Source organism: Kogia breviceps, chromosome 2 (assembly GCF_026419965.1).
Source record: "Kogia breviceps isolate mKogBre1 chromosome 2, mKogBre1 haplotype 1, whole genome shotgun sequence".
Classification (NCBI taxonomy): Eukaryota; Metazoa; Chordata; class Mammalia; order Artiodactyla; family Physeteridae; genus Kogia; species Kogia breviceps.
In genome coordinates, this window is record NC_081311.1 from 50584797 (window position 1) to 50612004 (window position 27208).

General features: G+C 45.8%; 1 protein-coding gene across 3 annotated transcripts in view; it reads left to right on the forward strand.

Moving 5' to 3' along the window:
- The window catches only part of GRID1 (glutamate ionotropic receptor delta type subunit 1), a 679656-nt gene extending 653608 nt beyond the window's left edge, over window positions 1-26048 (forward strand). For 2 of the 3 annotated variants that reach the window (XM_067025226.1, XM_059053916.2), the window contains exons 15-16: window positions 4315-4555; window positions 22912-26048. In XM_067025226.1, the coding sequence (XP_066881327.1) occupies window positions 4315-4555; window positions 22912-23340 (670 nt within the window). In that variant the 3' untranslated portion in view covers window positions 23341-26048. Of the gene's footprint in view, window positions 1-4314; window positions 4556-4813; window positions 4896-22911 lie in introns of all 3 variants that reach the window. The other variant, XM_067025227.1, reaches the window with a different exon arrangement.
- The last annotated feature ends 1160 nt before the right edge of the window (window positions 26049-27208 follow it).

Sequence of the window (27208 nt, forward strand, 5' to 3'; positions counted from 1 at the left end):
AGAATCCTGTGTAAATAGCAGATCCCAGTCTTATCTGGAACTGCTGTAGCCTTCCTTTCCTGAGTCCCAGGGACTCAAGTTATTTCCTTGAATACAGATATGTTCCCTCGTTTTGGCAGAGGACTGGGTCTTCAGGCTACAACGTATGTGTGTGGGGGGGACTGTGGTTGAGTGCCATAGCCCTTTTATGGACCATGGCATGCAGAGTAGGCATTCAGCAAATGTTTAGCAACTTAATAGCCATTTATAGAGCATCTACTATGTAGCAGCCTCCATGACTATTGACTAAAGGAAAGCACCTGCAATTATATCTGTCTGGAAAACAGAACAGCTGGCTTCAGGAAGTGGCTATTATCATTCTGGCTTACTCATAGGCAGGAGTAGAGGTTATTATGGTGTGCATTAGTTTAGCCTCATTGCAGGAGTCATTTTGTGCCCGTGACTTGTTTTATGTTTCCTCTGTTGCTTACATATTTAAATTTTCTTTTGGATTGGCTTGTTTGTTTTTATTTTATTCTGTGTTTTCCTATAAATTGCCTTACATTCTTCCTGGAATAATATTGGGCATAAAAATGCATACAATTATAAGGAGCAGGAAGAAGGGAAGCGTCAGCAGAATGAAGCCTCCTGCAGTTAATGAGCAGAAGAGTGGGAATCCGGCCCTCTGGCCCGGCTCTTGTTGGAGTCTCACCATCCCCTAGGCTGGAGCTGACTCTCAGAGAGGAGGCTGACTGCACTTAGCAGCCTGGTGTTCTGGGTAGAGCATGGCCTCCCAGGTCAGCATGACCCAGCTCGGAAGAGCAGCTATGCCACTTGCTAATTGCAACTGGTGTCAAGCCATGTAGATTCTGAGCCTCAGGGCTTCCATCTGTAAACATAAGAACTACTTTGCAGGCTATTGTGAGGTTTAAAACAATGTAAAATGATCAGTCCCTACTGTGTCCTCAACAAAAGGCAGCTTGTGTCAATACTGGATGGATAGGGCTGCTGGTCAGTATGGCGCCAGAGTGGGGTGCTATACTGACCAGCTTTATGGAGCTCTTCTTGCTGGCTAGCTCTTGAGCTGAGTGGACCCATGTGTTCCCGCTTTTCATTTGGTTGTGATAATTCTGTGAGGTAGGTGCTTTTGTTACCGACCTGGGTCCTTGGACTCTTGAATCAATAGAAATTGATAAGAGGCCAGACAAGGAATTCAGGCAAGGCTTTACTGGGACTCTGCTATAGCAGGAGGGAGCAAAAACAAGACAAAGGTCCCTTGTTCACTCCCCAAGGGTGGGGAGGGGGGCAAGCTTGTACCTTAAATGGGGTAAGGGTGGGGGTGGATAGGTGGGTCTGGCTGGAGGGCTGGCTTAGGTGGTCTGCCCACCCCCATGGTGGTGCTGTGTGCAGGGATCGTGTGCAGTTTTTTTGCTCCCTGAAACTTAGAAGCAGTTGGTTTGTGGCCCTTTTGTATCTTACTCTTCATAATTGCCCCGACTGCACATGCATGCAGTTATTTTCAGTCCGTTACAGTTTCTTTGTGTTGTGTTGCTCCAGCAGACATTTGTCCAGGTACAAGTGCAAGAACTCCGGGAAAGAGTCCCAGGTCCCAGCCTTTCTCCCTTTTGTTATGATCTCAGATTTTAGTGATACAAAAGCTAAAGTTGAGAGGTTTCCTAACATGGCTAGTGTGATGGCAGAGTCTGGGTTTGACTGGTGTCCATCAGAGCAGAATCTGTGACAATAGATAAAAAACTCTGCTGCTTCTCCATGGTGAGCCAGTAGCCTAACCACGAGTCCCTCTTGAAGGCCCTGAGGTCCTGCATACCTAGCCCTGGGGTTCCTGTAACTGCCAGGAGGCCCAGCCTACTCGGAACTGCCAGTAGACATTTACATAACGGCCACTCAGCATGAGCCAGTGGACGTACAGACATGCAGCTTCCCTAACACGTCCAGAGCCACTTGGAGGTAGTGGGACCCTGCAGCTGCCCAGTTAATCACGGCATGTGCCACAGAAGAGACCTGTGGCATACCAAGTGCGACCCCAAATTCCTGTGTAAATCATGCCTTTATCTCAGTGACCAAGCTGAGTTCCAAGTCTTTTGTACTGACTTGTGCCCTGGCCACTTAGCCGACATTATCTCATTATCTCACCACAGCCATTTTAGTTCAGGTTAGTTTTCATGATTCACTTCATACATTCGTACATTATCGATGCAACAAATATCCATTGATGGCTCAAGTTGTGCCAGCTGCTGTGCTTGCTCAGGGGAAGCCATGGAGAGCCAAAGAATCTACTCAGCTAGCGGTAATCATGGGTCAATCTTGCAATGATGAGGAAGCCAAGCTTAGTAGGGGCGAGTCACTTGCCCGAGGACACCCAGCTGGGATTGGTGCAGCTTCTTTGCACAGAGCCAGGCTGTACCCAGCCGACGAGATGCCACACTACGCTGGCCCCTAGATGCTGACAGGGCAGGGCACCCCCTCTGGGCTGTCTCCCTCCCTCTCCACAGTCACAGCCCATGATTGTTACTGAGCTCAGCTTCAGCCTGTGGTCACAGCTGGCCTGCAATGCAGGTCCAGGGCAGAGTCTGCTCAAGTGGCCAGTTGGCCATGAGCTTCTACTGACCATCAAGAACCACTGCTCTTGAACTGTGCATACCCAGAGGGCTCAGAGAGGCCACCGTGGGTGTTGTCAACTGAACAGATGACCATGAACCAGGCCAAAAGAGTCCCGCCTCCACAAATAAAAAAACTTCGGTGTAAGGAGCCCGGGGGCCGCCAGCTACCACGGGTTCACTGTCCAGACCCCTGGATTACAGAAAGAGTCCATGAAATACTACAACAAAGGAGAACTGCCATCCAGACACCGACCTGGGGAATACGGGAGCAGTGGGGGTTGCCCCACCTCTGTGAGCAGGATAAAAGCCAGGCTCCCTCTCATACCTTCTCAGAGCCCACATTCTTGGCTCTGTCTGTTTCATTCACTTCAACTCACATCCTCCTCCTCCTTCTCACCCACCATCTACAGCCTCACTTGCCACATTTTAGCTTCTCATACACTCACCCTAGACAAGTCTCAGGAAGGCTCTTCCTCTTCCTTGTTGAATGCCGTCCTTGCCAACCACAAAATGACCTTGGCAAGATATTTCACCTCTCTGTGCCTCAATATCCTTCTCTATAAAAATGGGACCATGGAAGTAGCCTTCTCAAAGGGTTGACATGAGAATTAAACACTGTCAAGCACTTAGGCGATTTCCTGGCACATAGGTGTGCTAAACCCCTGTGAGCTATTTTATGCTTACCTTTCACCCCCTTGATGAGGTCTCCCCTCACCCTCCAGTCCAGGCCACCCTCCCAATGGGTGCCTTTCTTAGCACTTCTACTTTCATTCCATTGTATTGATCACAGCTTCTGACTCCACGTTGATTGCTCTAATTGTTTCAGTGTCCGGGTAAGTATCTCTAGACCAGCACTCCCCAACCTTTTTGGCATCAGGGACCAGTTTCATGGAAGACAAGTTTTCCATGGACCAGGGTTGGCGGGGACGGTTTCGGGATGATTCAAGTGCATTACTTATTGTGCACTTTATTTCTATTATTATTCCATTGTAATATTTAATGAAATAATTACACGACTCACCGTAATGCTGACAGGAGGCAGAGCTCAGGTGGTACTGCGAGCGATGGGGAGCGGCTGTAAATACAGGTGAAGCTTCACTCACTCACCTCGCACTAACCTCCCGCTACGGGGCCGGGTTCCTAACAGGCCACGGACCACTACCAGTCCATGGCCCAGGGGTTGGGGACCCCTGCTCTGGACCCTACTCTCAGCAGTGTTGAACATCATACTTGGCACAATGCAGATGCTCCTCAAATCAATGAATGAATGAATGATTTGATGAATCCTAGCGGGAGAGACTTGGGATATAGTTATTGACGTTTGAAAGAAAGCCTTTCTGTGGGTCCACAATCTGAGTGATTGCATCATGCATTTCTGTGTTTCCTGATTTTATCCTCAGAGCTTGCCCCAGGATCCCATGTCAAGGGTCCTTATGTGCTTTGCTGTTGGACTTCATCCATGGGCAGTGGGGACAGGGTGGGAGAGGACATCAAGGCTTTGAGGAGGGAAGTGACAAAATCTGAGGAGTGTTTTGAGAAGGGTGCTTTGCCTGCAGAGTGGAGAATGGATTAGGAGGGAAAAGCTGAGGCAGAGAGCCACTGTGATGGTTCAGCATTGTCTGTGGAGGGGCCGGCATGGTGGGGAAGGGGCCAGGGCCCCCATGGCTGTGTCAGTGAGGCCAGGGCTGTGGCTCATGTGGATTGTATCTTGCAGGATCCTGGAGCTTCAGGACACTGGGGACCTGGATGTGCTCAAGCAGAAGTGGTGGCCGCACACGGGCCGCTGCGACCTTACCAGCCATGCCAGCGCCCAGGCGGATGGCAAGTCCCTCAAGCTGCACAGCTTCGCCGGGGTCTTCTGCATCTTGGCCATTGGCCTCCTCCTTGCCTGCCTGGTGGCCGCCCTGGAGTTATGGTGGAACAGCAACCAGTGCCACCAGGAGACCCCCAAAGAGGTCCGTGCCCTGGGCCCTACTTCTCCTTTCTGCAGCCTAGAGGCAGGAGAGTCCCCCTGGGCCACTTGGCGGGCGGTTTTCTTCCAGTTAGTATTTACCCAAGCTACTTGTCTGGAGACAGCAATGTTTTTTAGGGGGGATGGTATCATTGTTTTATTTTGCCTTGAAAGCCAGATAACAAATGTAAAGAATGTTTTCACACTTGAGCAAGTGCCAAGGCGCCAGCAATGGCCACTAAAGTCGTGTATTTATCTATAGAGCGGGTACAGCATGAACAGCGCCTTCCCTACCCTGCCCCGCCCATGTGCCTCCACCCTGACCTGGAGAGACCAGCTCTAGGGTAAGAGAGGAAACCGCATTCCTTCCTGGTTCTCTTTGGTTCATCAAGGGTCATGGGCCCTGCTTTCCCAGCATGGGAGGGAGGACCGGCCCCCGCCCCCCATCATCCATTCTCCCTCTCTTCCTCCTCTTTGCAGGGCCCAGTCTTGCCCAAGTCCCTCCAGGCACACCCAGCACAGGGACCACTGTGGCTCTGTTCTGACTCTAGGTTCCGGGCACATTTCCTTCCCCGTGGGTACCAACTACAAGCTGATTCTGCCCTCCACACTTCCTGCTCTTTGGGTTTCACTCATCTTCAAGCTCGATTTTTTTTTTTTTCTTGTCTGTAGAGTCTTCATGAAGTTCTCCTGGAGCCCGTGCCTCTAGGGAAGGGTGGCGAGGAGCGTCATTTGGTAATGATGCTCTCCTGGTCGAAACCTGCACACAGGCACTGTAGCACAAGCCCAGCCACTGCACTGTAGGGCTGTCACTACCTGATACATACACCTCAGCTAATTCTTGAATCATAGCTCCACTTAAAGATTATGCTGCTACAAACAGGGGTAAATTTCAAACAAGAAGCACTAAAGTGACCAGAACCAGCATTCAAGAGGCAGCATCCCCATATGGCCACCATCTCTGCAGCCTAGAAAGGCTGGCTGACAGCAGCCACAAATATCAGTCTGTAACAGAGCCCCTGACATGACTGGGAGTGAGGACTGACCCTCCATTCATACCAGGCAGTGAGCTCTCTGTCATCACACTTAGATTTTGCTGGAAAGAGCTTGCTGTTTGACTCAGCATGTCTGAAATATTCTGAGGACCTCCATCTTCCTCTCATGCTATCTGTATACCTTCATGTAAGGCCATGCAAGGCCAGAGCCTCCCACAGACTCAGGGGTTTCCTGTCACCCCTGGGCCATATGAGAGGAGGAAGGAAGAGATTTGAGGAAAACCCACTGACAGGAACAGTTAATGGTCCTGTCCCAAGCTGCTTTTTTTTTTTTAAACATCTTTATTGGAGTATAATTGCTTTACAATGGTTTGTTAGTTTCTGCTTTATAACAAAGTGAATCAGTTGTACATATACATATGTCCCCATATGTCTTCCCTCTTGTGTCTCCCTCCCTCCCACCCTCCTTATCCCACCCCTCTAGGTGGTCACAAAGCACAAAGCTGATCTCCTTGTGCTATGCGGCTGCTTCCCACTAGCTATCTATTTTACGTTTGGTAGTGTATATATGTCCATGCCACTCTCTCACTTTGTCCCAGCTTACCCTTCCCCTACCCCATATCCTCAAGTCTATTCTCTAGTTGGTCTGCATCTTTATTCCCGTCTTGCTCCTAGGTTCTTCTGACTATTTTTTTTCTTTTTTTTTTTTTTTAGATTCCACATATATGTGTTAATATACACTATTTGTTTTTCTCTTTCTGACTTACTTCACTGTGTATGACAGTCTCTAGGTCCATACACCTCACTACAAATAACTCAGTTTCATTCCTTTTTATGGTTGAGTAATATTCCATTGTATGTATATATGTGCCACATCTTTGTCCATTCATCTGTCGATGGACACTTAGGTTGCTTCCATGTCCTGGCTATTGTAAATAGAGCTGCAATGAACATTTTGGTACATGACTCTTTCTGAATTACGGTTTTCTCAGGGTATATGCCCTGTAGTGGGATGGCTGGGTCATATGGTAATTCTATTTGTAGTTTTTTAAGGAACCTCCATACTGTTCTCCATAGTGGCTGTATCAATTTACATTTCCACCAACAGTGCAAGAGGGTTCCCTTTTCTCCACACCCTCTCCAACATTTATTGTTTCTAGATTTTTTTTTTTTTTTTTTTTTTTTTGTGGTACGCGGGCCTCTCACTGCTGTGGCCTCTCCCGTTGCGGAGCACAGGCTCCGGACGTGCAGGCTCAGCGGCCATGGCTCACGGGCCCCGCCGCTCCACGGCATGTGGGATCTTCCCGGACCGGGGCACAAACCCGTGCTCCCTGAATTGGCAGGCGGATTCTCAACCACTGCGCCACCAGGGAAGCCCTGTTTCTAGATTTTTTAATGATGGCCAATCTGACCGGTGTGAGATGATATCTCATTGTAGTTTTGATTTGCAGTTCTCTAATGATGAATGATGTTGAGCATTCTTTCATGTGTTTGTTGGCAATGTGTTTGTTGGTATAACTTCTTTGGAGAAATGTCTGTTTAGGTCTTCTGCCCATTTTTGGATTGGGTTGTTTGTTTTTTTTTGTTATTGAGCTACATGAGTTGCTTGTATGTTTTGGAGATTAATTCTTTGTCAGTTGCTTCATTTGCAAATATTTTCTCCCATTCTGAGGGTTTATGGTCTGGTTTATGGTTTCCTTTGCTGTGCAAAAGCTTTTAAGTTTCATTAGGTCCCATTTGTTTATTTTTGTTTTTATTTCCATTTCTCTAGGAGGTGGGTCTTGCTGTGATTTATGTCATAGAATGTTCTGCCTATGTTTTCCTCTAAGAGTTTGTTGGTGTCTGGCCTTACATTTAGGTCTTTAATCTATTTTGAGTTTATTTTTGTGTGTGGTGTTAGGGAGTGTTCTAATTTCATTCTTTTACATGTAGCTGTCCAGTTGTCCCAACACCACTTATTGAAGAGGCTGTCTTTTCTCCACTGTATATTCTTGCCTCCTTTATCAAAGATAAGGTGACCGTATGTGCCTAGGTTTATCTCTGGGCTTTCTATCCTGTTCCTTTGATCTATATTTCTGTTTTTGTGCCAGTACCATACTGTCTTGATAACTGTAGCTTTGTAGTATAGTCTGAAGTCAGGGAGCCTGATTCCTCCAGCTCCATTTTTGTTTCTCAAGATTGCCAAGCTTCTTTTGCTACTGGAAAATCTTCAATGAAGTTTATGGCAAATGTCCCTCTATACAAATGTCCCTTTGATTAAGGGAGGAGGACAGCTTTTCCAGCTGGGTGAGCATTGCACTGTCATGGAGACACCATTCTGGACTGCTGCGGGCAGTGTGGAGACCAGGGGACACAGGCTCAGACCCAGATTGTCCCTTGTGGGTCCATCCTTGTTGCTTCCAGTCATTGTCTCTTCACATCCCCTGGTTCAGTATCTAACGCCCGGTCCAGCCTGGACAGCCCAGAATGAATTGTTAAAGGGGCTGTGTATGTGTGTGAGAGAGTTGTGGGGGAATCACTGGAGAGACATAGAAGACAGAGGCAAAAAGAGAGAAAGACCAGGAGACCAAGGGATGACCTTGCTGAGAGGAACAGCTCCCTTCTTGTCTGGAAAGCCTCCTAGCTTCCTTTTTGGCTTCTACATAAGCCCAGGATCTCAGGCACAAGAGAATGAAATACAGTATTCCTGCTTAGAAAATGTGGAACTCTCTGCCTGGGGATGCCGGCCTGCTTCTGGATAGGAATGAGAGTTGATGTAGAGGCGGGTTGAATAAAACACAGTAGCTGCCTTTCCTCCAGCCCTTTTGGGTGTTACACGGTAAAAGGAAGAACTCTTCCATCTTTTTCCTGTTTTTATAGGTTTCTGCTTTTCAAATGAAATTTCTCCCTTCCTTTCCTTATTTCATTAGTCAGTATGCCTGTAAGGACATAGTTCCTGTCCTTAGGTGGCTTAGCTCTACATGGGCATACATGGCAGAGAGGTCAGGCAAGTGGTCTCCGTCATCCGTTGATCATGGCCACCCTAGAATGAGCCACAGTTTCCATCAAGGGCTCAGGGGCACCCAGCCCAGCTGGGACATGGTGGGGTCACAGAGGGTAGGGATACTGGTTAGTGAAGAGTTCCTGGGGCTTGGGCTTGTTGGAACTGAGTGTTGAAGGATTGGTACTAATCCTTGAGCTGGAGGAGACTGGAGCTTGCTTTGGGGCAGGGTGACCAGCACAGGGTAGACAAAGTCATCACATCTCCTGGAGCTCTGGGGCATCAGCAAGGAGATGGGAGTAGAGGAGGGTGGAGTGCAAAGCAGAGACTTGCTCTGAAGGACTGAGATGCCAGGCCAAGGGGTTTATACCTCATCACATAGGGAATAGGAGCCAGGAAAGGGGTTGAAACAACAGATTTTAGAAGCATGTATTGAAAACCTTTGACAAATAATGATGGTATTTAATCCAGAACGGCTTTGTATTACTGGTTGCCTGTATTTTATGGAGCAGCATTTGCAATTAGGTGAGAGTGTCTGCTTGAGCTGAGAATGCTTCATTTGGGGCCATTGTCCGTATTTCTTAAGAGCCAGAAGCCTGTCTTTGGGTGTAGTCCTAAGTCGTATTTAACAGCTTATGCTGCGACGTCTTCAGAGTTTAGACACCTACTTAGGGAAGAGTAGTAATGTGCGTTCAAACTCTTAATATTCATGTGGATTTGAGGTCATATTTTTTCTAAGGAATCAGACGATTATGTAGTTACCCAATGCAGGTGAGTGCATCCCGCTCCACAGTTGCAGTAAAGAGCCACCCTCTGGATTTATGGGGAAAGTGGAGCCATTGCTCTGAGAATAAAATATTCATGAAATAAAGATGAGAACTGCACAAATGGGAGATGACATGAGAAGTGAGGGATGAATCGTTTGTCACTAGGCTGGGAGCTTGGAATTCTTGTTGCTTCCTGCCTTGCCTGCCCTTCCCCAGTCTCTGCGTCCTCTGTCAGGGGCTGACAGAGGCCGGGGTGGCCAGGCAGCAGGGGTGAAGCAGCAGCCAAGCCCCTCTGTTCTGGCCAGTGGTCCAGCTTCTGTCTGCAAACGCCCACAACACACTCCTGTGCTCCATGGGAGATTTGTTGCTAAGGACACTCCCCTCAAATGTACACCTTTCCCTGCCTCCATCCTCCAGCGCTTCTTCAACTCCACGTAGAGACTTTCTCTCCTGCACCTTTGCCCTCTTCATTTATGCTGACCCCACAGTGTCACTCTGAGGTTCAACAAGGGACGGTGTGTAAATTGCCCTAAGTAGCAGCTGACCCATGGGAACGCTTTTGTTGAATGGTGGCCAAGGGGCTGCTTCCTCCCAAGGACCTTGTGATGGGCAGAAAGGGCTGCAGGAAGGAGTCACATCTTAGGGCACCTTCTCTGTGCCAGGAAAAGTACATGTTATCTTCTTTTTTTTTCTTAAAACGTAAAATATTTATTATTTCAGAGTTTGGGTCAGAAATGGAAGCATAGCTTAGCTGGGTCTTCTGTCTCAAGGTCTCTCACAAGGATGCAATCAAGTTATTGACCAGGGCTGGGGGTCTCATCTGAAGGCTATACTGGGGACAGATCCACTTCCAAGCTCACTCACATGGTTGTTTTTGTGGTCAGGATTCAGTTCCTTATGGGCCATTGGACTGAAGGGCCTCATGTCCTCACTGGCTGTTGGCCAGAGGCCATCATTGACATCTTTGCACATGGCCCTCTCCATAGGCCAGCTCACAACATGGCAGCTGGTCTGGTCGTTGTCATTGTCATAGTCATCACCACCACCACTGTTGTTGCTTCTCAGATGGGGAGAGATTAAGAAGCCTTCCCAAACCAGGCCTGGAATCTGCCTCTGCAGCACTGTTAGAATTATGGATTCACAAGCCCCACCCCATGGATTCAGAGCTGAACCCGGGTCTTTTTTTGTTTTTTTCCAAGGCCCCCAACATGATTCTCAGGTTCCCATGTTATCTTCTTAACTCCCCTGATTCTCTTCAACAACATTTGAGGAAGGTATCCCTATCCCTGGAGAAACGGGACTCAGAAATAGCAGGGGCAGAACTGGGAGAGGAATGATGTGTCTGCCACTGGGCCTTATATCAGGAGTGTGCAGGAGCAGGGGTTCCTACTTAGCTTTTCCAGATGGTTTGCGGATGAAGAGTGTAGACCAGTGATCCTTTGCCTGAGCCAGGATCCTGGCTCCTAGCTAGGCATTTACATCCTCTGAACCCCAGAGGGGTTAGGATTAGGGTTAGTCCTAAGCCGGAGGGGTTCAGAGCTTCTGCTGAAAACGGATCCTGGCCCAATGGCTACAATGCTGATATCAGATCCCTGGGCATGAGGGTAAAGACAGTGAGTGCGTGTTTCAGCCCTTCACTCAGGGCCTTTCAGTAAGAAGGCACTGAACACTTACCATACACCAGCGTGTAGCTCAAAACCAGCTCAGATGTCACCCCACTCTGTAAAACCTCCCTTGCCTATCTCCATGGGCCTTCTTACCTCCCCGTGTAAACACTCAGGATTGAGTGTTGGGTGGGATTCCAAATTGCCACTAGTGGTTTATCTGCCTATCTCTGCTTTGAGTCCGCTGGCTCTTCTCCACCTCTGCATTCCTATCACTTTGCTCAGTTTCTGGAATGGTGGGACCTATTAAGGGGTGATGAATACAAACTATTGAGCACCTTCTATGTGCCAGGGACCAAGATGGATGCTTCACGAAGAACATTAGCTCCTCTGGTAGTAGAAGCTCGAAAGTGTTTATTGAATGAATGAACCAGTCTAGGATCCTATAAAGAAAATGTTATTAATGTTAAATTGTTGTGGAACTATTGCAGCTGGATCAATGGCTTTCAATTCTGGCTGCACATCAGAGGTGATTCATTCTGGAGCTTTTTAGAAATACAGATGCTTGGGCCCCATTCCCCAAAGGGTCATATTAGGCAGATCTGGACAAATGTAATTTCTAGAAGCTCCTCATGTGCTTCTGATATCCTGTCAAAGTCGAAAACCAGTGGTCTACACCATCATTCCAAGGGGAAAATGAATGGAAAAGAGCTCAGGTTTTGGAACCGGGTAGACACAAGCTCTCATCCTGGTGCTCCACTTACCATAGAATTGTGTAACCGTGAGCAAATCTCTCCACCCCATGTGTACCTGCTGCTACCACGTATGATGGGAGGTGTCTGTAAGCTCCCTCCTTTCCTTGTCTGCCCCTACAAAATCTGCAAATAAGCTCATCAGAACTCTTTCTCTAACGTTCTGAAATACTGCCCATCTCCTCCCCTGAGACCACTTCATTGGCTTAAAGTTCAGCTTCTTTGCTCATACCCGACTGTTACTCTCAGATCCCCAGGCCAGCCCTTTGGGTTGGAGCAATTCTTTGGAGCAACACTTTAGAAGATCATGTTGATGGTGTTTCTCCCAGCCAGTTGGGTCTTATTTACTACCTGGTTGGTCTGCGGTAATAGAAGATTACCTCCTACAACCATCCCTGTCAGGTGGGAAGTCCCTCATTCCTTTTTTTTTTTTTTTTTTTTTTTTTTGTGGTACATGGGCCTCTCACTGTTGTGGCCTCTCCTGTTGCGGAGCACAGGCTCCGGACGCACAGACCCAGCAGCCATGGCTCACGGGCCCAGCCGCTCCGTGGCATGTGGGATCTTCCCGTACTGGAGCACAAACCCGTATCCCCTGCATCGGCAGGCAGACTCTCAACCACTGCGCCACCAGGGAAGCCCCCTCATTCCATTTTGTTCCTGCCTAACTTAAAGTAGGAGCCATTGGACTCCAAACAAACTCAGTTCTAATGAGTCCCACCTGGAACGGGCTGTTGCAAAGATGATAGTTTAGTTAATTACTGTTTTCCAGTACAGTGTCTTATTTCCATGTTGGTGAACAGAGGCTCAGTTACAGAACTTTATCTCTCTGCAAGACAATAGCTGGAAGAGGGTCTCCAGTAACCTTTGTTGTTGCATATGTTGTCATGTTTAATATGAGGTAAGAAACACAGAACTGGAATTCAGCCGATTCATGGATAAACACCATCAATGAATTTTATGTCATATTCAGGGCTGTTTAACTAGGTCAGTTACTTACAGTAAATTAATGAATGCAGCAGCAAGCTTCCAAGTCTCTTTCCACAGCTGTCATTACCTGGTTGAACACTGAAACCTTGATATAATGAGGATGTAGACTGATGTAGTATACATTAAAAAGTCCATTATTTGAATTTGCATAACATAATAGAATGCCCCATTTTGTCTAAAATATAGATAATTATTCAAATCACTCCTGCCTCTTTTCTTGAGCAGGTGGATTATGTCTGCCTCCTACTTCCTTGGACAGGGGGCCACCAGAAATGACTGATGTGTGCTCAATCTGATCCAAGACAGAGTTTCCAAAGAAGGTGGTTTTTTCCAATCCTCTGCACTTCAGCTCTGGCCCCCTAAATAGACACCTAATGTGACATATTGGGAGACTCAGAAATGGGCTGCATGTGTTTTTCAGAGAGGATAAGGAGGTATTTGGCTTAGTTCTACTCATTTTCTTATGCGGTTAAACAACCAATGTAGGAAGCTTATGATGGCATCCTCTTTTTCCCAGGTTTGATTTTGTGTTGGATCGACCAGCAGTAATAGATTTTGAATAGAATGAGGTCCCACTGGTGTGGAGAGGATGGGTTTCTTGACTGCCATTTGGAGTAGGAAGGTCTCCTTGGAAAGTTTCTTCAATGGCTATGGACATTTTCTCTGTGTCCCGATGAGGAGAGGTTACAGGCTAATGAATAACCTCAGTGGAAGATGAGACCCACTGCACAGCTTTGCAGCCCTTCTTGGACTGATTCATTTGTCCTTAACTGGAGGCAAGAAAAAATATGGATTTAAAAATGCTATTTATTCAAGGAAGAGATCAGAGAGAGAGGACTTCCAGGCGGAGGAGAGCAGGCAACCATCTTGGGAAAAGACTGCACTTAAGAAAGCCATCTTAGATTGGTTCAAGATGGCAGAGTAGAAGGACGTGCTCTCACTCCCTCTTGCGAGAACACCAGAATCACAACTAACTGCTGAACAATCATTGACAGGAAGACACTGGAACTCACTGAAAAAGATACCCCACATCCAAAGACAAAGGAGAAGCTGCAATGAGATGGTATGAGGGGCGCAAACACAATAAAATCAAATCGCATAACCACTGGGTGGGTGACTCACAAACTGGACAACAATTATACCACAGAAGTCCACCCACTGCAGTGAAGGTTCTGAGCCCCACATCAGGCTTCCCAAGCTGGGGGTCCAGCAACGGGAGTAGGAATTCCCAGAGAATCAGATTTTGAAGGCTAGCAGGATTTCATGTCAAGAACTTGACAGGACTAGGGGAAACAGAGACACCACTCTTGGAGGGCACATACAAAGTAGTGTGTGCATCAGGACCCAGGGGAAGGAGGAGTGACCCCACAGGAGAATGAACCAGACCTATCTGCTAGTGTTAGAGGGTCTCCTGCAGAGGTGGGGGGTGGCTGTGGCTCACCACAGGGACAAGGACACTGGCAGTGCAAGTTCTGGGAAGTACTCCTTAGCGTGAGCCCTCCTGGAGGCTGCCATTAACCACACCAAAGAGCTGGGTAGGCTCCAGTGCTAGGTTGCCTCCGGCCAAATGACCAACAGGGAGGGAACCCAGCCCCACCCATTAGCAGACAAGCAGGTTAAAGTTTTACTGAGCTCTGCCCACCAGAGCAACACCCACCTCTACCCATCCCCAGTTCATCCCATCAGGAAGCTTTCACAAGCCTCTTAGATAGCCTCATCCACCAGAGGGCAGACAGCAGAAGCAAGAAGAACTACAGTCCTGCAGCCTGTGGAATGAAAACCACATTCACAAAAAAATAGACAAAATGAAAAGGCAGAGGACTATGTACCAGATGAAGGAACAAGATGAAACCCCCAAAAAACAACTAAATGAAGTGGAGATAAGCAACCTTACAGAAAAAGAATTCAGAATAATGATAATGAAGATGATCCAGGACCTCGGAAAAGAATTGAGGCAAAGATGGAGAAGATGCAAGAAATGTTTAACAAAGACCTAGAAGAATTAAAGACAAACAGAGATGAACAATGCAATAACTGAAGTGAAAAATACACTAGAAGGAATCAATAGCAGAATAACTGAGGCAGAAGAACAGAGAGGTGACCTGGAAGACAGAATGGTGGAATTCACTGCTATGGAACAGAATAAAGAAAAAACAATGAAAAGAAATGAAGACAGCCTAAGAGACCTCTGGGACAACATTAAGTGCACCAACATTCTCATTATAGGAGTCCCAGAAGGAGAAGAGAGAGAGAAAGGACCAGAGAAAATATTTGAAGAGATTATAGTCAAAAACTTCCCTAACATGGGAAAGGAAATAGCCACCCAAGTCCATGAAGTAATCAAATCAAGTAATCAAATTGACAAAAATTAAAGACAAAGAAAAATTATTAAAAGCAAGAAGGGAAAAATGACAACATACATGGGAACTCCCATAAGGTTAACAGCTGATTTCTCAGCAGAAACTCTACAAGCCAGAAGGGAGTGACACAATATATTTAAAGTGATGAAAGAACCTACAACCAAGATTACTCTACCTGGCAAGGATCTCATTCAGATTCAATGGAGAAATCAAAAGCTTTACAGACAAGCAAAAGCTAAGAGAATTCAGCACCACCAAACCAGCTCTACAACAAATGCTAAAGGAACTTCTCTAAGTCGGAAACACAGGAGAAGAAAAGGACCTACAAAAACAAACCCCAAGCAATTAAGAAAATGGTAATAGGAACATGCATATCAATAATCACCTTAAATGTGAATGGATTAAATGCTCCAACCAAAAGGCACAGGGTTGTTGAATGGATACAAAAACAAGATCCATCTATAGGCTGTCTACAAGAGACCCACTTCAGATCTAGGGACACATACAGACTGAAAGTGAAGAGGTGGAAAAAGGTATTCCATGAAAATGGAAATCAAAAGAAAGCTGGAGTAGCAATACTCATATCAGATAAAATAGACTTTAAAATAAAGAATGTTACACGAGACAAGAAAGGACACTACGTAATGATATAAAGGGATCAATCCAAGAAGAAGATAAAACAATTTAAATATATATGCACGCAAAATAGGAGCACCTCAATACCTAAGACAAATGCTAACAGCTATAAAAGAGGAAATTGACAGTAACACAGTAAATGTGAGGAACTCTAACATCTTACTTATACCAATGGACAGAACATCCAGACAGAAAATTAATAAGCTAACACAAGCTTTAAATGACACAATAGTCCAGATAGATTTAATTGATATTTATAGGACATTCCATCCAAAAACAGCAGATTACACTTTCTTCTCAAGTGCACATGGAACATTCTCCAGGATTCACATCTTGGGTCACAAATCAAGCCTTGGTAAATTTAAGAAATCTGAAATCATATCAAGCATCTTTTCTGACCACAACTCTGTGAGATTAGAAATGAATTACAGGGAAAAAACCGTAAAAAACACAAAAACATGGAGGCTAAACAATATGGTACTAAATAACCAAGAGGTCACTGAAGAAATCAAAGAGGAAATTTAAAAATACCTAGAGACAAACACAAATAACAATGAAAACACAACGATCCAAAATCTATGGGATGCAGCAAAACCAGTTCTAAGAAGGAAGTTTATAGCAAAGAAGGCTACCTCAAGGAACAAGAAAAATCTCAATCTAACCTTACACCTAAAGGAACTAGAGAAAGAACAAAGAAAACCCCAAGTTAGCAGAAGGGAAGAAATCATAAAGATCAGAGCAGAAATAAATGAAATAGAAACAAAACAATAGCAAAAATCAATAAAACTAAAAGCTGGTTCTTTGAGAAGATAAACAAAATTGGTAAACCTTTAGCCAGACTCATCAAGAAAAAGAGGGAGAGGACTCAAATCAATAAAACTAGAAATGAAAAAGGAGAAATTACAACGGACACCACAGAAATACAAAGCATCATAAGAGACTACTACAAGCAACTCTATGCCAATAAAATGGACAACCTGGAAGAAATGGACAAATTCTTAGAAAGGTATAACCTTCCAAGACTGAACCAGGAAGAAATAGAAAATATGAGGAGACTAATCACAAGTAATGCAGTTGAAACTGTGATTAAAAATCTTCCAACAAACAAAAGTCCAGGACCAGATGGCGTCACAGGTGAATTGTATCAAACATTTAGAGGAGAGCTAACATCCATCCTTCTCAAACTCTTCCAAAAACTTTCAGGGGAGGGAACACTCCCAAACTCATTCTATGAAGCCACCATCATGCTGATACCGAAACCAGACAAAGATACTACAATAAAAGAAAATTACAGACTGATGAATATAGATGCAAAAATCCTCAACAAAATACTAGCAAACAGAATCCAACAGCATATTAAAAGGATTATACACCATGATCAAGTGGGATTTATCCCAGGGATGCAAGAATTCTTCAATATATGCAAATCAATGTGATACACCATATGAACAAACTGAAGAATAAAAACCATGGAATCATCTTAATAGATGGAGAAAAAGCTTTTGACAAAATTCAACACCCATTTACGATAAAAACCCTGCAGAAAGTAGGCATAGAGGGAATCTACCTCAACATAATAAAGGCCATAGATGACAAACCCACAGCAGACATCATTCTTAGTGGTGAAAAACTGAAAGCATTTCCTCTAAGATCAGGAACAAGACAAGGATGTCCACTCTTGCCACTATTAATCAACATAGTTTTAGAAGTCCTAGCCATGGCAATCAGAGAAGAAAAAGAAATAAAAGGAATACAAATGGAAAAGAAGAAGTAAAACTGTCACTGTTTGCAGATGACATGATGCTATACATAGAGAATCCTAAAGATGCTACCAGAAAACTACTAGAGCTAATCAATGAATTTGGTAAAGTTGCAGGATACAAAATTAATGCACAGAAATCTCTTGCATTCCTATACACTAATGATGAAAAATCTGAAAGAGAAATGAGGGAAACACTCCCATTTACCATTGCAACAAAAAGAATAAAATACCTAGGAATAAACCTACCTAGGGAGACAAAAGACCTGTATGCTGACAACTATAAGACACTGTTGAAAGAAATTAAAGATGATACCAACAGATGGAGAGATACATCATGTTCTTGAATTGGAAGAATCAATATTGTGAAAATGACTATACTACCCAAAGCAATCTACAGATTCGATGCAATCCCTATCAAATTACCAATGGCATTTTTTACTGAACTAGAACAAAAAAATCTTAAAATTTGTATGGAGACACAAAAGGCCCAGAATAGCAAAGCAGTCTTGAGGGAAAAAAAACGGAGCAGGAGGAATCAGACTCCCTGACTTCAGCCTATACTACAGAGCTACAGTAATCAAGACAGTATGGTACTGGCACAAAAACAGAAATATAGATCAATGGAACAGGATACAAAGCCCGGAGATAAACCCACGCACCTATGGTCAACTCATGTATAACAAAGGAGGCAAGGATATACAATGGAGAAAAGACAGCCTCTTCAATAAGTGGTGCTGGGAAAACTGGACAGCTACATGTAAAAGAATGAACTTAGAACAATCCCTAACACCATACACAAAAATAAACTCAAAATGGATTAGAGGCCTAAAGGTAAGACCAGACACTATAAAATTCTTAGAGGAAAACTTAGGAAGAACACTCTTTGACATAAATCAGAGCAAGATCTTTTTTGATCCACTTCCTAGAGGAATGGAAATAAAAACCAAAATTAACAAATGGGAACTAATGAAACGTAAAAGCTTTTGCAAAGCAAAGGAAACTACAAACAAGATGAAAAGACAAGCCTCAGAATGGGAGAAAATATTTGCAAACAAATCAATGGATAAACGATTAATCTCCAAAACATATAAACAGCTCATGCAGCTCAATATTAAAAACACAAACAACCCAATCCAAGAATGGGCAGAAGATCTAAATAGACATTTCTCCAAAGAAGACATTCAGATGGCCAAGAGGCACATGAAAAGCTGCTCAACATCACTAATTATTAGAGAAATGCAAATCAAAACTACAGTGAGGTATCACCTCACACCAGTTAGAATGGGCATCATCAGAAAATCTACAAACAACAAATGCTGGAGAAGGTGTGGAGAAAAGGGAACCCTCTTGCACTGTTGGTGGGAATGTATATTGATACAGCCACTATGGAGTAGAGTATGGAGGTTCTTTAAAAAACTAAAAATAGAATTATCATATGACCCAGCAATCCCACTCCTGGGCATATATCCAGAGAAAACCACAATTCAAAAAGCCACATGCACCATAGTATTCATTGCAGCACTATTTACAGTAGCCAGGTCATGGAAACAACCTAAATGTCCATCGACAGATGAATAGATAAAGAAAATGTGGTACATATATACAATGGAATATTACTCAGCCTAAAAAGGAACAAAATTGGGACATTTGTAGAGATGTGGATGGACCTAGAGACTGTCATACAGAGTGAAGTAAGTCAGAAAGAGAAAAACAAATATCGTATATGAACTCATATATGTGGACTCTAGAAAAATGGTACCAGTGAACTGGCTCGCAAGGCAGAAATAGAGACACAGATGTAGAGAACAAACGTATGGACGCCAAGGGGGGAAAGTGGTGGTGGGGTGGTGGTGTGATGAGCTGGGAGATTGGGATTGACATATATACACTAATATGTATAAAATAGTTAACTAATAAGAACCTACTGTATAAAAAATTACAATAAAATTTTTTTTTTAATGACAGGGAATGATACAATCAAAATAAAAAAAGAAACTCAGAAAAGCCTCAGGAGTCGGGCATGCAAGATTAGGGAATTATTTTTCAGTCTTATCAATAGCAGCAAATATTATTAACATTGTTAAATATTTGTACAGTTATCACAACATTTGCTTTTATATTCACCATGTTCCCTGATCTTTACCCGGCTCCTAGGAAGCAGATTTTAGTACAACTGCCATGTTATAGGGGAGAGAATGGAGGCCCAGATAGATTGTGTGTCTTAGCAGAAGCCAGACTCAAATCTCAACCTTTGGCTGCAAATTTCATCCTCCTTTTTCTCCACCTCATGTAAAGTGCTAATAATAAGTGGGAAAAAAGATGTTAAAAAAAACAAAAAAAATATGCTATTTATTCAAGTTCTTTCCTCCAAAAATCTGCTCTCTAGGGTATCGGATTGTCTCCACATCCACACTCTGGGCTGGTCTTTATTCTAGATGCTTTGATATTACCTGGCCAACCCCTCAGAGCTGTGATAATTATGCTAGATTATTATATAATTATGCCTGTGCCCTATCACTTTTATAATACTGCCCCCAAACCTCCTCTCCCTTGTCCTTCACTGGTGAAGGATTTCATCAGAAGGGTGAGACCTCTTTTGCTCCCATTTCTCCAGGAGATTTTGGTTGGTCAGTCTTCCCACAAAGCTTTCCTTATGTCTGTTTCCCTGGCATTAGGTAAGAGGGCTCCTTTCACTTTGCTCCTACTCTCAACTCTCTGTCTCCCTCTGGCCTTCTTTGGCAGGAAGTTCTCACTCTCTACCTGTCGACCCCCAAAACACGGGGAGCATCTGAACACTTGTCCTGGTCAAGTGTTCCATTGACTATGAAAAAGGGGGCCAAGCCCTCTCCTTCAACTGCCAGAATCCAGAGTGAACACAGCTGTGACCAAGACACTCACCTCCCACTCCATATTAGTCTACTCTTAAACTACTTATTTCTACAGGCTTTCTGGTACCTGTCTTCTGTCCTTCGTGTATTTTGAAATGAAAATAGCCCATAGATACAAGTATTTACCAACACAGCTGTGGCACTGACTTTGGCTGACACACATGAAAGAGTGCATCAGCAGCTTATCAGGAGCTCACAGCAGCCATGAGAAGGCTGGAGAAGCATACTGGGTGATAAGCAGAAGTCAAGGCTTGTTTGGAGCGCTGGGAGGCAAAATCCAGGAGGTGGTCACAGAGGAGAAAGTTTCTTGAAGCACTACCGCTGTCATGATGGACTGTCAGCCATCTTCTATCTCTTTTATCTCTTTGTTCAGGATTCAGATCCAGTTGTCTTGTCCTCACCTGGGTCATGGTCCTGCCTTTTGGCTACAGGTAGTCATGGCACTGCCAAACTGTTATCTAGTGGGGAAGAAGTGATTCCCCCAAGGAAAATAAATCATGGTCTTCTTGGGAAGGGAGAATTGATGCTTGATAGCAGTAAAACAGCCAGTGCCTAATATACCAGTTTAACAACTATTAAAAATAGTTTAATATTCAAGAATAGAAACAAAGCATATAAATGATACAGGGAAAAGAGCAAGGTTGCACAGAGCTGGATCAACCATGCTTGCTGTAACTTAATTAAGAAGAGAACTTGGATTTAGTTTGCTAAACATTTTACAGACTGTTGAAGGAGTCAGCGAAAGACATTGTATGCACCATGTTTAGTCTAAGTAAAGGCCTGGTACTCTCTAGCCACTTCCCCCAATTTCACCCGTCATACTTGCCACCCAGAGGTGTCCCTAACTTGGAGCTAGTCTCCCAGCAACGGTGAGCTGAGCTCTGCTGAGCTTCGGCTTCAGATCGCTGGAAGCTTGGCTCTGCCCATGGGGCCATGTCAACGATTTCTGATGTGGCTTCCATTATGACATGACCCACTTCCCATATTGCCTTCCACCCTCAAACCAGTTGGATTTCTTATCCTCAGGTTTCCTCTTGGCCTCGAATGAGTTCCTCATTGTTGTATGGGTATTGTCAGTCTTCTTGTTCTGGGAAAGGTTCTGGGGAAGATAGCAGGTGTCCCGCCAGAAGCCAAGCCCTAAGTTGTGGAGAGAGCAGTGGTCCTGCCTTCTCCACGCCAGGGTGCACTGGGAGAATGGAGTGGTCTGCAGAGACAGCTTCCTTGCCTGAGAAAGGCTGGGATGAGACTTAATGGGATGAAACTTAACCAACCCCATGTACTCTCCTATGAGAGGGGAGCTCACGCCAGTTATTTAGGGTTGCCTCTTGCTGGGGAATATCCTCTCCCAGTAGCCTCAGAGGAGCCCAAAGCAGCCAGTGGAATGGCCCTTGGATTTGTGTGTCTCCTGTTTTCTTTTGAAAGTACATTCAGGGCTTTTACGTTTCGTGGTATTTCTAACAACCCTGCAAGGTGGGCAGGAGACAGGTTTCTTGCTCTGCTATGTGGATGTTGACATGAGACAGCCTGTGATGCTGTGTCTTGGAGCAGAGCTTTGACTTGGTATTACTCATGCAGTTTGACAACAGGGAAGCGTGAGCAGTGGGCATAACCTTGCCTGACACATCCGCACTAATACTCCTGAAGATAGGACTGCAGCTTCTAACACTTCACCGAGGGGCTGGCATGGCTCTTCCAGGGACACCTGGTTTTGTACCCCAGGTCACTGGGAAGAAACTGAGGAAGTAGATTACATGGTCTTTTTCTTTAAGGAGATTTCAAGTAGTTTGGCCTCTTTGATTTATTCTGACACTGTAGACAAAATATCAGTGATATTTGTTCTGCTTCTTTTCTTAAGCAAATAGATAATTGAACAAACAAAACAACCTCCTTGACGCCGTGCACCATGTGGAGAAAGAGTCAGGTGTGTGAGGGTCACCTATCTCGGCAGCCTCAAACCCTCATGATAACAGAAAAGTCAGCTGACCCCGAGGAAGTCTCTCCCCTCACCATCCCACCCCGCCATCCTCATCCAGGACCCCAGCCCCATGAGACTCCAGATGGGGACACGCCCCCTCCCTGGTATCTCTGGAGATTTTGAATGCTCCAGGCTTCCTGTGCTGCCTGTACCGCTCACTGGGGTTATGAATCTGGGAGGCCATTGAGCTTCCTGAACCCAAGCCTCCTTTTGCGTAAGGTGGGGTTGATCCCACCAGGTCTTTTGAGCGTTGTGAGCACTAAATGGCAAATCCATGGGGCACGTTAGGAGCTCAAGGACCAGTTCCCTTTTATTCCCATGGGAATCCTTCTGCTGTTTCCGCCAGTTGTTCAAAGCATCTTCTCCCAAGGCTTGCCTCTGGGTGTGACAGTTGTTCTAAGCAGAGCACGGGCAGGGGTTGGGGGCAGGTGCTTGCTGGGTCTTTGCTACCTGGGGGCAGTGTCCCAGGCTACTGGTACCCCAGGTAACAAGGCTGGCCATGCAGTTAAGGGGAGGTGGGAGGAAATGGGGGCATGCTCACCCAGTGCCCAGCAGGCTGAACAGGCCTGGGGTCTCCAGCCTCCCAGAGTTTTCAGAAAGCCAGTCGGGGCTCCTGTTAGGGCTTGGCCTGACCCTCCTGTGCTTTCCCTGCAGGACAAAGAAGTGAATCTGGAGCAGGTCCATCGGCGCATGAACAGCCTCATGGATGAAGACATTGCTCACAAGCAGATTTCCCCAGCGTCCATTGAGCTCTCGGCCCTGGAGATGGGGGGCCTGGCTCCCAGCCAGGCCTTGGAGCCAGCGCGGGAGTATCAGAACACACAGCTCTCGGTCAGCACCTTCTTGCCGGAGCAAAGCAGCCACGGCACTGGCCGGACACTCTCGTCAGGGCCCAGCAGCAACCTGCCTCTGCCACTGAGCAGTTCGGCCACCATGCCCTCCATGCAGTGCAAACACAGGTCGCCCAACGGGGGGCTGTTCCGCCAGAGCCCCGTGAAGACCCCCATCCCCATGTCCTTCCAGCCCGTGCCTGGAGGCGTCCTTCCGGAGGCCTTGGACACCTCCCACGGCACCTCCATCTGATCGCGCCGCCTGCCCTCCTGCCCCCATCCACCCACCCGACCAGCAGAGCTTTTTAATACCAGAAAACAACAACACAAGCCACACACACACACGTGCACACACACACAGAGACTCTTTCATTTTTCTTGTATATATGTGTAAATAATGACAGAATGGAGTGGGGTAAAAGTGTATTTTGAATATTCCCAATTTTCGAAGTCAGTAAAAAAAAAAAACCACACAAAAACTGTATGAATGACTTTGTAAATTTTGTTCTATATGAATAAAAAGGCAAATTACTTGTGATCATTCTGAAGTGCCAAAGAAGCCCCCTGTTCCTGGGCCTTTCTGAGGGCGAGGGCAGGAGGGGCGATCAGATAAGGATGTCACCTGCTGGCGGAGAGAGGAAGGTAAGCAGCCAGTCCCTTTAGAGGAGCCCCAATTGCTGCTTGCTGCCCTGTCCCATGGTTTCCTGCCATGTTCCTCCGCTCCTGGCCCTTCGTTCCCCTTAGTCCTCTTGGGTAGATAAAGGGTGAGCCTCAAGTCAGCACTGGTCCGACCCCTGGGTCCCTGTGCTGTAGGGAGATCAACTGTGCCAGTCAGCCTGGGACTGAGGAGGCTCCCAGGACACAGGACAGTCCTGTTGGTCACCCTACTGCATGTCACAGTGTGCTGTGGACCCAAGAGAAGCACCCAGGCCAATGCAACCGACTCTGAGGGCTCTGAGGCCGACATGCTCTAGGGTTATCCTGTTGGCCTTGTGTTTTACTTTCTTTTCCTAACTGGAAGAATCAACAAGTGATGGAATCTGGGAGAAGGAGGGTAGGTCCCATCATTTCCTCTGGAGACTGGGCAGAGGTGGGCTTGGCCTTGCCTGTGGGGATAGGGAGATGTGAGGTGTGATGTGTGGATCAGGTGAGGTGGGGGGATGAGAAGCCAGGTAGGGGGAGGATATTCCCTTGGATGTGAGACCCGTGGTTTCAGGTCAAAGGATCCTGTTGGAGGAGTGGAGGGAGGTACCCCAGGTGAGCAGACTAGTGCTCTAGGTGATGGGAGTGCCCAGAGTAGATCAAAGGGATCATGCTGGATCAGGTAAGAGGAAGCCTTAGCTCTGAGAGAAAGAACAGCGTAACTTTGTGTGATGTGGAGACAAGTAATTCCCAGCTCCCAGGGAAGTAGCCGCAAAAGTAAAAGAATGTCTCTGGGTCTTAAACACTGCAGGCAGTCTGCCAAACAGGGCCGGAGCCCAGCCTGAGCCCTCATACCCTGCCTTGCCACCTTCTCCAGACCAGAAACCCTCAAGCTGTGATGTAGCCCATAGCAGGGGCCCTCCTGGCTGATGGCATCATATAGTCTCTGAGATCCACAGTACTATCCTTGAGCTGGTGAACCTGCTAGGAAACTCTGTTTCTTAAGCCGAAGACAACCTGACAGCCCTGCCTCCCTCCATTGCCCTTTTTGGGGCAATTAAACTATAGAACTAGAGAGGGGAAAAAACAAAAACAAAGCAAAACACTAGGGGCAGAGTAATTCGAGTACTGTGAGCTGTACCTTCAAGCTCTTCTTCTGAAGACAAAGGTGATTCTGCTTTTCTAACCTGCCAGAATGTGGTGAACGCAGCCTACATCTGGCACCAAAAAGGGTGGGGCTCCCTTTCCCAGCAGTAATCAGGGGGCTAAGAGCTCGGATCAGTGGTCGTGGAGAAATACAAAGTCCTATTGATTGCCTCTCCTATAGCACTGTGGAGTTACTCCAGAGATGTATTTATAGGGTGATAACTAGCTTGGGATTGATTTCTTTCCCAGAGTCCTGCGTGATATGATTGAGCAGTAAGGAGCGGCTGCATCACACAGTCAGCGAAAAACACTCTGGGGAGGAGAGTGTTTATAATTATGTTATTTATCTGTGGATTCTGAGAATGGCCTGATATTCATGCTACCAAGGAGATCCATTGACATTTCTCCAATCACAGCGTGTAGAGCCCAGACCTGGGTGCACGCAGATGGGGAAGCTTAGGTGGGCAATGTTTACCCTGAGGGAGGATGGGCTTCGTTTTCTTTCCATCAGCACTTTGAGGGGTCCTGCCCTGGATGGTCAAGTTTTCATATATATTTCTCTATTTTTTTAACCAAATTCTGGTCTCACTGCCTTATCTCACACCCAAGTCTGGTTTTTTTCGGTTTTGTTTTTGTTTTTCTCCCTGAAATGACCTGTCTTCTGGGGTGTACCATGGGTATCTTCTTGGACAGTTTGCTTTGAATGGGTGTCAGAGAGAGGTGAGAGATTGTGTGTGTGTGTGTCTGTGTGTGTGTGTGTGTGTGTGTGTGTGTGTGTGTGTGTGTGTGTGTGTGTGAGAGAGAGAGAGAGAGAGAGAGAGAGAGGATGAGAGCAAGTGGATCTTTGAGGGAAAGGTATTTTGCTGATAAAAAAACATTAACACCTCATGGTGTCATTCTTTGCCATGTTTATGTTATTTTTAAAAATTTCCTATCCTTGGCATGAGGGGAAATGATTGATATTCAAGGAAATTCTCTAGAAAAAAATTCTTCCCAACTCAGATTTCTGTGTCAGCTCAGAATGTATCTTTTTTTCACGCTTTGCTCTTTGGATTTATAACTCTGTTTAGACTATTCCATACATTTTAGGTATATTTTGTGCCTTCAGACACTGCAAATAATAATCAGCATTTGGATTAAAGTTGTTTAATAATAAAACTTGACTTTGCTACCTATCCTCTTCTTCTGTGGGGGAAGAAAGGCTATCTGCTTGTTCCTGGGCAGCAGCTGGATTCTGTCCCATTGGCGTGGACTGTTGTGAGTGAAACTTCGTAGGCCAAATGGGTCTCAGACACGCCTAGGGGTGGAGGCATGCCCTCCTCATCCAGTGTGTATACAGAGCACCCCCACACCGACTGAGGAGCAATGTGAGAGCAGGCTGAGAAGTCATCCTAATCTTTGGTTAACCTAACAGCTTCCTGTGATATGTGACTTCTTGGAAAACTCCTTGGAGAAAATTGGGCCACACTCCATAGAGAAGTGTTCCCATGGCCTTGTCGAATGAACATCCTTTTAAGAGTTGGGTGGCTTTGTTTCTTCTCTCATCTCTACATCCACTCTGACCTTGGAGAAGTTGCTTCCTTGTGCTTTGGCCTTCAGCCTAAGGGTCTGTCATTCTTTGAGGACCCACAGCTTGGCTTCTCAATATTTGGCCCTCAGAAGGTCTGTGGGTACCATTTTCCAGTGAACATCCATATGCCCAGTCATGTCTACGGCCCCAGGATCACCAGCCTGGGCCCTGGACCTCCAGATTCATATGCTCTCCAGACCTATCTTTTGCATCACAAGGTTCCCCTCTGACTTTTAGGCCTTTGCAAGAGAAACAGCTCCACTGCCAGCCTTGGGCCAAAGAGGACTGACCTGAGGAGTTTGGTCTTCATGATCAAGTTTTCAACTTTTAGGCACTGAAAGGAACCTGTCTGGCCCTTGACCTTCTGTCCCCACACCAATGAGAGGCTTCTCCAGTGTTGGGTGCAGGCTCCAAAGGCTGGGGGCAGGGAGGCAGAGAACCCTCAGGCATTCCCAGGTCATCTGGACAGACAGATGGATCTGGACAGGAATCCCAAAGGGTTCTATTTTCTTAAGAAAAAGCTGCCCAGTTCCTAAATTCTAGATCCTTCTAAATCTTGCCAAGGTGAAATGAATTCCATACTTAATCTTGTCTTTTCAAGCGCTGAAAGAAGACAAAGGACACATCAAGGAAGAAAAGACCACTGACCCTAAAGGCCATGAACACATGGAAGGAATATTCCGTTCCTCTGGTCTGTGCCTTCTCATTTTATCATCATAGGGGTGGGTAAGGTCCCATGGAGAACCTGGGTCTCTGTGTGACA